Genomic DNA, 9,796 nt, shown 5'->3' with positions numbered 1-9,796 from the left:
CTGGCTCAGCTGGCTGGCTCAAGGCCGGCTAGAGGCATTTGTAAACAACATTGCAAAATAAGAAAAAATATAGGAGTATAATAAAAGTTGAAGCATTTATTATATTTTTTCCTACAATGCAATTTTCAAATCTTGATTATTATAATTAAATTTTAAAAGACAAAAATATATTTTAAAAAAATTCATTTGGCAATTATTTGTTCATTCGTCAGTTGAGAAAATAACTTTGTGGGCTTGTGTTACATATAATGCGCAGGTGATACAATTGCAGCTGTTGTAGCAATTTGCAGCAGGTTGTTGACTTTTTATTCCTATTCAAATTCCATAAACTGCGGTAGCATTTACGTGTAGGGATCAGTATGAGTTTTTCAAAAACAATTAAAATATTTGTTTCTTTCTCTATGTCTTTGATTTTTGTGATGGTTATGTTCAGTTCATCTGTTGAAGCATACTCGTATATAAAAGGTAGATATGGCATGTAGATACCTATGGTATGATTAATGGGATTTGTTATAAAATGTATCTATTGGTAATGGTATGATAAATGGGTACCTAGTTAGGTCAGAAAAAATATGGATGTTGGGTAGAGGCAGGAGAGGTGCCCTCAGGGCTTGTAGCAGTGCTCACAACACTGAATTACCCAAAAATAAACTATGAATTAAAAAGTAAATCGTTATAAAGCCTTAAAATACCAAAGCTACAGGAATTCAAAATAATATTTTTAAAATGTGCCTCAATTTGTGTTGTGATCTTTGTGGCCAAAAAGAGGTGCTATACCCAGAGATATTTCCTTCTGACCAAACCTAACCTAGCCTACAACCTATAACCTGCAACCGAAAACCGACAACCTATGACCTACATCTCTGTGTATATAGTGCCTCTCCTTGGTTGCAAAAAGAAGTGTGATGCCTTCTTTATAACTACAGTAAATATGATAGTGTCACAGCAATAATGCACATTCCATGCGAACCAGGCTGATAGATATGCGAGCTGTGACTGAGTTGTTTTGAACATAAGCTTCATGATGTATTGGCCACCAAACAGAAAAAGCCTACCAACCTTAAACCTACATACCACTGAGGCTTCATCTTCACATTGTATCAAACAGCCCTTGGGTTATTGCATTTTGAAAGTTTGTCCTGTTTTAAGGGTGTCTGGATTGCTTCAGCTGGATGTCATACCAAGGTCTATTCTTCTCTTTACAAACTGCTTAATAATTGTATAGGAAGCTCGGACCCAGACTGGAAAGCATCCACAGTCCACACTGATACACTTCTCCAGAATTCAGACTACATATTACAACAAGAAGTTTTATTTCAACTTTGCTGTCATTTCAGGAGAGACTCCAGTGGAGGCGCACTGTCCTGGGGAATACTGTGGGCGTATCCGCCTGGACAATGGCAACTGGAGCTCCTGCCAGTCCTGCCCGCGTGGATACAGGTACCTATTAACTTCTGCAGGCAACGGAATGGTATTGCTACCATCTGTAGTATGTACTGCCTTGCTACAATATCCTTATCTGTTGTTGGCTATGGGACAACAGATGCACTCATACTGCCACTGCAGGTGTTATGCTCTGTTACAGGCAGATATGTAGGTACTGCTGGATGCTGGCTGACTGATTCTTCTAATTGAGTCACTCCTTATATCAGGCCGGCTGTGTGTTGCCATCACTTATTACATATGTTCTCTGAATGTGTATGTTCTTAGATACCTATTACCTATGCTCAATATATCCTAACTTTTCTGCTGCTCTCAGTACTTGCTTGCTTTCTCCCAGCACTCATGCTATTTGCCTACGGTGCTGCTGCTGAATCAATGAGACACCGTGGCTGCCATAACCCACCACTGACCATGCTCTCCCCCTGCTCAGGGCGAACGAGAGCTCGTCGTGCGCGCTGTGCGACTCGGAGCCCACCTTCTACGATGGCATGTACCTGGGCTTCATGGGCCTGCTGTCGCTGCTCATGCACTGGGTGTGCATCGACCGGCACGCGCGCAGCGCCAGGTGAGCACCTCTGGGGGACTCGGGGGGGGGGGCTGCTCTGTCGTGTGCGACGGCTCTGCTCTGAGTCGCCTGTGATGAGATCAGTGGTTATCAGTTGTAGTAGTTGATGCAGAGGTGTTCATGAAATGTGGAAGGATGTGAAGCCGTAATCGCCACGTGATATGTGGAAGGCTTTTGATGTCAATACACATACATACATACAATGTACTGTTGCTGTGAGTTGTGCTGGCTTAGGTTCATTTAATTTTTGCCGTTTTCCCTGTCTATCGATGAAGCTTGCATATTTTGGTTATTGCTATTAATATTCTCAAATCTCAACCTGATGCGACTTTGTGATGCAAGTGTAGCGTAATGATATGATAATTTTAGCTAGTTGCCAGCTGTCTTGCTGCCTCCGTCTTCTGTAAGCGATACGATAACTCCGTACGGCGTGCCAAGACCCTCCGTGTACGTCTTTGCTTCTCTAGCCCCTGATCATCCCTCTCCTCCCTTCCTCTCCCTAGGTTCACCATTGGTATCGTGGTGCAGCACCTCTCGGCCCTAGCCTCCCCGACTGAACCCTCTCTCCCTTCCCCTCTTCTCCCCTCCCTCCCCAGGTTCACGGTCGGTATCGTGGTACAACACCTCTCAGCTTTACCTGACCCCTCTCCCCTCCCCAGGTTCACGGTGGGTATCGTGGTACAGCACCTGTCGGCTCTACCTGACCCCTCCCCAGGTTCATTGTCGGTATCGTGGTGCAGCACCTCTCGGCTCCTAGCCTCCCCGGGTGACCCCTTCTCCCCTCCCCTCCCCTACTGACCCCTCCGGTCCTCCCCTACTGACCCCTCTCCTCCCCTCCCCAGGTTTACAGTCGGTATCATGGTGCAGCACCTCTCAGCTCTGGCCGAGTCGGTACTGGCCGCCGCTGGTACCCTGCTACTGACCGAGCCCATCGGCTCTGTGCGGGTCACCTCGTGCCGCGTCAAATCGCTGGCTGACTGGTACACGGTGGCCTACAACCCGACTCCCAACTACGAGAGGACGCTCAGCTGCACCCAGGAGGCCGTCTACCCGCTGTGAGTACCACCAGAGCCCACTCCCAGTCTACCCGCTGTACCCCCGACCCCACTCTACCCGCTGTGAGTAACACCCGAGCCCCGTCTTCTCTTTGTGAGTACCTACCACCCGATGCCCAACTAGGGGACGGACAGTCAGCTGCACCCAGGAGGCCGTCTACCCGCTGTAAGTACCGGTAGCTCTGCAAACTTACCTTAGTTTACCCGCTGTAAGTGCTGAAGCTGTGCCAACCGAACCCTAGTCTACCCGCTGTGAGTGCTGGTAGCTGTTCATTTAGTGGAACTCAGCTCAGTATATTGAAGCATTGGAACCGGCTAATGTATTAGAAGTTAGATTAGATTATAAATGATAACGCACATCGCTAACTTACAGTGGAATGTTCTTTCAAAAGCTTATTATTCTTTTAAAGGACACCCTTTCTTAACTTCTTCAACCCAGAAAAAGTAATTTAGAATGTGGCTGAATTATTCCCGAAGCTCCTAACATTTCCAATAATCACACAGTATTTTCAGATGTAACGGAATAAATAGGACAAACTAAAAAGAAATTCATGACAAGTTTCTGGGTGCAGCTAATACCATTATACCGTTTTAGATTATGCTAGGCACCGCCAGTCTCAATAATAGCCTCCTTTACCTCGGTATGAAGCACACGACTCCCACTGTGCCAACCGCCCATGAAATCGGTCGGATTTTGTGCTGCGAACCGAGCACAGGCTGGTGCGCTTCTGTCCTCGGGCGGCCGGCCGTCTGCCCACATTGTTTGCCCTTGGTCTGTGTGACTATTATTACCCCTCACCGGTAAGGATATGGATCAAACGACTCGCGCGGCATTGCTGGGGTGGCATGGGAGAGGAAATCTGCTTACACAAATAAGTGAATTATTTTGCATGCCCGCACTGTTTCGTGCGTTTAAATAGTTGCTTCTATGTTTGTAGGGTATTTTATTAATTACCGTACTTTGTGTTTCAAAATTGAAATGAATGGCCTTCTTAGACAGAATTTATCATGCTGTTTGCCGACAATAAAGCCAGGGCGTTTGTTTACAACACAAAGTCAACCTACACTGACGACATATGCCATTCGTTTTGTCCTTTTTGATGGCTCACTGGTTTGGCCGCACACAGGCCCTGTTTTTGTCCAGTCAAAGTCATTAGTCAACAAAATATGGTTGTCTGTGTTTTTGATGTTCTTGCTTTGCGGGCCTGCGACTAAGATGCTATGAGCCGAGTGTGAACGACATCTCTCTGAGAGCAGATTCAAGGGCTGCGCTTTCCAGGCATGCGATTTCCTATTCTTGTGCAATGCCTGGATGTTATTTTATTATTTTTTCCGTCAACCAGTGGGTTTTCAATAAAGCCATTAAAGCATAAGTCGAACTTTTCCGAACTTTTTGATTATTTCTATCACCTTATAATCTTGCTGACTGAATCACGCTAAAATAGCCACCGTGCTGTCTGCATCGAAGGAATCTGCAAACATAGCAAATTTTCAGCATGCGCTCAGCAGCTTACATATATATTGGTTTGACGTTCTTTCTTTGCCCTTTCTCAGGTACAGCATGGTGTTTCTGTACTACACGCTGTCGCTGGTTGCCATGGTAACGATCCGGCCGTGGCTGGCGGCACGGTACCTGCCCGGCAGCGGATCGAGGGCCGTCTTCACGGCGCTCTACTTCTTCCCGTCACTGGTCCTCGTGCACGCCATTTTCGCCGGGATTCTTTGTGAGTATGGGGGGGGGGGGGGAGGACCGTCGGTTTGTGGTTAGAAGAGTGTTTGTTATTTAGCGTCTCAATTCTCGGCTGATGTTTTGTTTAGTCTGAGAATTAGTTGATGACCCTTCACGAATGTGCCACCCATAGAACTTTGCACTCTCCAAGGAAAGGTGCTAGGGACCCTTTCATAATAAGTAACATCTTCGCCACCGAATACGTTTTCTACAGCTCTCCTCATTCCCACACCGCGTGACCCCCCCCCCCTCTCCACTCCCTGCTCCACCCCCACAGATTAGATTTTCCCGTACCTGACCCCCCCCCCCCCCGCCCGCCGGTTTCAGACGAGATATTCCCGTACCTGGTGATGGTGGCGTCTGTGATCTCCGTGGCCGTGCACTACGCGTGCCAGCTGAACCAGCAGATGCGCGCCCTGGTGCTGCACTCTGTGACGGAGCTGCGCAGCGCCGTCATTGTCCTCGGACACTGGCTGCTGCATGCCTACGGCCTGGTGGCGGTTACACAGCTGAGTCGGCCGCTGCTTCACTCGCTGATGCTGCTCCTGGTGCCGTTCCCCACTGTGTTTTATATTATCACCGTGAGGTTTACTGACCCGGCGCGGATGGGGACGTCATAGGGGGACAGGGGATGTCAGGGATGGGGTGGGGTGGGGATGGTGATGTAAAGGGGACCCGGGACAGGGTGGGGTTTGTATGCAGGTGGTATGTAGTGTGGCCGAGGTATGGGTGGGCGTTGCATGAAACTCTAGCCGCGGAACGGTGGATCATCCATAAGCTCTGCTTCGGGGTCCGGGTTTTCCTTGGCGTTTTTCGATGCCCCTGTTACTGTGCTGTTATTACATATGCATTGGTCATTCAGTAACTTGTTAGCAGTCTGATTACAGTGCTTTTTTGTACGAACAGAAAGGCAATGTGTTGTGGTCGTGTTTATTAGATAGGGTAGGGTGGGGTAATTACGGAGCGAGCGAAGCGAGCGGAGTCTCATACTGAATTAAGGGAAAATCCTGAGTATGAGCGGCCGGCCGGCCGGCCGGCCGGCCGGCCGGCCGGCCGTGGGGACGCTCTTCAAAAGCTAATATCGTAGGAACGGGACATCCGATTGACAAGCGGTCTTCTTTACTGAATGTCACTTGGACGTAAAAGTTATGTGGTGTGATGGCCACCATGCGTTCTTGCCAACCACCGCACGTGGCGCGTGGTAAAGTTGGACATTTTTTTAGAACCCCCAAAATTGCAACCTCAATAACGGCACAACGGTTGGGCCGATTGAATTGAAACTCGGTACACAGTTAGGTCTCCATCAGATAATTCATCTGCATGTGTTAAGGTTGGGGTGCTACAGCACGTGCGCACGTGCAGGGGGCGCTCCCAGATCTCGAGAACGGCTGGGCCGATTGCGCTCAAATTTGGTACACAGTTGGGAACCAGTTAGTAGGGTGCCGTGCAAAAGTCAGTTTGGACCCCGCTTGCACGTGCGCACGTGCAGTGTGCCGCTTCCAGATCTCGAGAACGGCTAGGCCGATTGCGCTGAAATTTGGCACATCGCTAAAGACCGGTTAGTAGGGTGCAGTGCACAAGTTAGTTGGAGGTACCCCCTCGCAATTTCGCACGTGCAAGGCCCATCCTCTCGCTCGCTCCGTTGGTCGCCCAAAAGGCGTTATACTGGTTTGAACATGTGGGGCAATTTGAACATAGTGTGAAAACACAAATTTACGGAAAATCCATAAGTGACATGACAATAAGACCAATGAGGGAAAGTATCGTGACTAAAAGGGCTATCATATGAACGGGGTTTAAAGTTTCAGGGAATGAAGATTTTGACGCACACTGTAAAAAATCAATTTCGCAAGTAAAAACGCCTAAAAACACGTCATTGCAACTTCGTTGCAGAGCAAAATCTTGCATTGCTAGCGCCTAATATGCAACGGCTTTTGTTGTACAATGACCTAATCAGTGCCTTCAATCCAAGAAATTTACTTTTGAAACCTGTTTTTAAATATGGCAAAATAACTTTTAGCGTGGGGTAATTTTAACATCGTGTAAGAATTTCAGTGAAGACAGGGATAGTTCCAAAAAAACAACGCTCCCAGTTTTTTTTTTTTTGCCAATATTTTCGACCCAAAGCAGTAGCAGATTAGTGATGCCAGTTTTATAAAATTTACGTCTAATATCCGTCTAATGTCCGGCATTTTCGTCGATTTCCGCTCAAAAATGTTAAAGTCAGACATTTGTCCAAATATGTCCGAAAATTACGCATTAAGGTCGCCGTCCACTGCACTTTTGTCCGCCGAAAATAAGCGCTTACTGACAGAATTAACTACAAAGGCAATGGTAGGAGCAGAATCTACAGACGCCGAAACGGCCCAGCCGCCGACAACGCATTTCGGCATGTTTATCTTTTCATCGCTTACTTTACGCTCTTAATTTAGTGGCGGAGAAGTTGGATCGTGGGAGCTTTTTCTGCCGCTGTTGACGCCGACTGCGCAAGATTCAGTTCGCTTTGGCGGGCTATTGCTCGGCGACGGTGCGGGCTACGGGGGTGAAATTTTCGCACAAAGTCGGACGCATGCAACCATTTGTCGTATCAGCTTTTCGAAGGGATGCGTTCAGCGGTTTGCACGTGGCGGGCGCATCTTTGCGACATTTTGGGCCGCGGCCGGTGCCGAGCAGAGAGCACGTGCCTTAGGCCCAGATTTTTCACAGTGAAAACTGAGCGAAATCAGAGTCGGCAGGTCACGTAGTGAGGGCTCAGGAGACAGATGACGTCACGGTGTGTCAAGGTTTTAACGATTTTTAAGACATTGCTGTGCAGTAAATAACCTTTTTTACGCTCTAAGGGAGCCCAAAAGTTTAATATCAAACTGCCCAAGAGGATAAAATCCTCGAAGATTAATATTGGCGAAGATTGGTAGACACCCGCTGACGTCATCTTTCACCGATTTAAACAAACGGCTAACCCGTCTAACCATTCTCCTATAACTGAAGGTTTGTTGTCAATAGTTAAAACAGTTCCATAGCCTTGGTTAAAACACTTTTCGTTAGTACTATTTATAGTCACCGTGGTTAGTACGAACTAACTGGACGGGCAGGTGAGCCAGTGATTGTGTTTCTCCATTCTATTGTATACGGCCTCGGCCGGCGGGTCCTTTGAGCATCTCTGCGAATGTTTTTGTGCAGTGGACGGCGTCATTTCAGCAAACGCCGGAAATACGCGCTTATCGACGATTACACGCTTACTTTCGGCGGATGCCAATGTGCAGTGGACGGCGACCTTTAATCAACACTCAAAACTGTCATTTAAATTGCTTATAATGTTATTTTACCAGCCGAAAAGTGTTCATTATATTGAGAGCTTAACAAGCTTTCCATTCGCCAATCAATGCTATGCACGATTACTTTATAAAAAGCGCTGAAGTGTAGCAAGCCATGGTCCAATGTTGTCCAGTCTGCTACCTTTGTCCAACCAATTCCGAATTGGACATTGGACAAAATCAGAACTCCAAATATCCAGGTTTCGATTGGCACCACTATAACAGATGCAGTAAGGTTGGGATAGTTTTAATCGAACAAAAATGATAGAAGTTCTGTTAATTGAAGAGAGGCGAATTCTGTCAACTGACCGGTGTGCAGCGTGCAGATATTGATACTCTGCAACTGTTATTTTTGCTGTTGTGTTGATTTTTCAAGTGAAGGTATGTTTAGAATTGTTCTGCCTATTTGTTTATGGGTCAAACAACATCGGTGCTGGCGAGACTATCGTTTTTATGACAGGTAAAGGCAGTATGTTCAAATTACCCCACGGTGGGGCAATTTGAACACACCGTGACTTGGTGGAGAAGTGAGGCTATGCTTTTCAAGGTATGCTCGGCTCGTCCAAAAATGAGGCTTGCATGGTGAAAGCAAGTGACACTTGCGCTACTGAAGCAGTTTTTCTTCATCCAGGGTTGAGCTGGAATTTGGTACAACGAAGAAGACGTAAAAATATGTTCAAATTACCCCACACTACCCTATCCGATTTCCTATCAAGTCGCATTCATGTGCTACTAGCTGGCGCTGATATGGTTTGTAGGTGTCGCCACTGTGCCGCATTAAAGTCACGATCTCGTGCGGAGCGCAGCGGAGCACGACGGTTGTCGGGCGCCAGGTGTCGCTCTCACTTGGACATGCATCGGTGCAAGAGAAATGACGCCCTTCTGTCGTATGAAACTCGTAACAGCGTCCCGTTATCTGTGCTGCCAAGGATGGAATGTTGCGAAGCGCGATGTAAGGGAGGTGAGGACCCAAAGGTGGGGCTCGGTACCCAGCGATTTCTGATCGGAATCGTGTTTTTTATGTCACACAGGTGCGCGATCTAGGTGCAGCGCGAGTAAGTCTTTCATAGGAGGTAATATAATGGTCTGAACAGTGCTAGTAGCGTGTTAATTAGCGTACCGTTCTGTCAACGTTACCTGTTGTACCTTTTCCGGTTTGTCGGAATACACTACATCGGAGTAAATAATCAGCGTGTTTTACGGCTGCTCCTTGATGACACACAGTCACCAGCTGATGTTTTTGAGCTTCCGCTTCTTACCGAATCGGTGCGGAACGTATGTAATGTGGTGAAAGGCGGTCGACATGACCGTCACAGAGCATGCAGCGGATGTCTGGTGGACATACCAGACGTAAGACTCGGGGACTCGGCACCTGTTCGGTTGGGAGCACAAAGCATACCGGTGGAGTGCGGTACTGCAGTGACATCAGCCAGAGCAGGCCGACAGGCGAATTTATGCGGGCCAGACACCTGCTGCAGCTATATATGTCCTACTTCTGGTTGTTCGTTTAGTATGGTTTGCATGCATGAGCTTGTTTGTTTCGGGAAGGCATGATTTAAGCTTGTTTTAGCGAACTGCTGCTTGTCTCAACTCGAGCTGTTTCATAATTATTAATGTTGGACTGGTTATACTGTCAGCCAGCAAAGTGTGAGAGAACAGACAGCTAGAAACAGGGGCGCGGGAACTACTT

At 47.4% G+C, this 9,796-nt stretch overlaps 1 protein-coding gene across 1 annotated transcript; it reads left to right on the top strand.

The window, feature by feature from the left end:
• The first annotated feature begins 299 nt into the window (after positions 1–299).
• Positions 300–5,621, top strand: LOC122379695 (JNK1/MAPK8-associated membrane protein-like). The gene is made up of 6 exons (XM_043362088.1): positions 300–465; positions 1,338–1,440; positions 1,874–2,008; positions 2,851–3,063; positions 4,618–4,787; positions 5,120–5,621. The coding sequence occupies exons 1-6, from the start codon at positions 360–362 to the stop codon at positions 5,410–5,412; spliced, it is 1,020 nt and encodes a 339-aa protein (XP_043218023.1). The 5' UTR covers positions 300–359; the 3' UTR covers positions 5,413–5,621.
• Positions 5,622–9,796: the final 4,175 nt, after the last annotated feature.

This window comes from Amphibalanus amphitrite, unplaced genomic scaffold (assembly GCF_019059575.1).
Source record: "Amphibalanus amphitrite isolate SeventyFive unplaced genomic scaffold, NRLGWU_Aamphi_draft 000083F_arrow, whole genome shotgun sequence".
NCBI classification, from domain to species: Eukaryota; Metazoa; Arthropoda; class Thecostraca; order Balanomorpha; family Balanidae; genus Amphibalanus; species Amphibalanus amphitrite.
This window is presented reverse-complemented; position numbering and strand designations above follow the sequence as displayed.

Bases quoted from the DNA above. Each gene is read 5' to 3' on its own strand.
- LOC122379695 (XM_043362088.1), top strand. From the start codon at position 360: ATGAGTTTTTCAAAAACAATTAAAATATTTGTTTCTTTCTCTATGTCT. The intron at 466-1,337 runs GTAGATATGGCA...CTGTCATTTCAG, and splicing joins AGCATACTCGTATATAAAAG to GAGAGACTCCAGTGGAGGCG. The intron at 3,064-4,617 runs GTGAGTACCACC...GCCCTTTCTCAG, and splicing joins CAGGAGGCCGTCTACCCGCT to GTACAGCATGGTGTTTCTGT.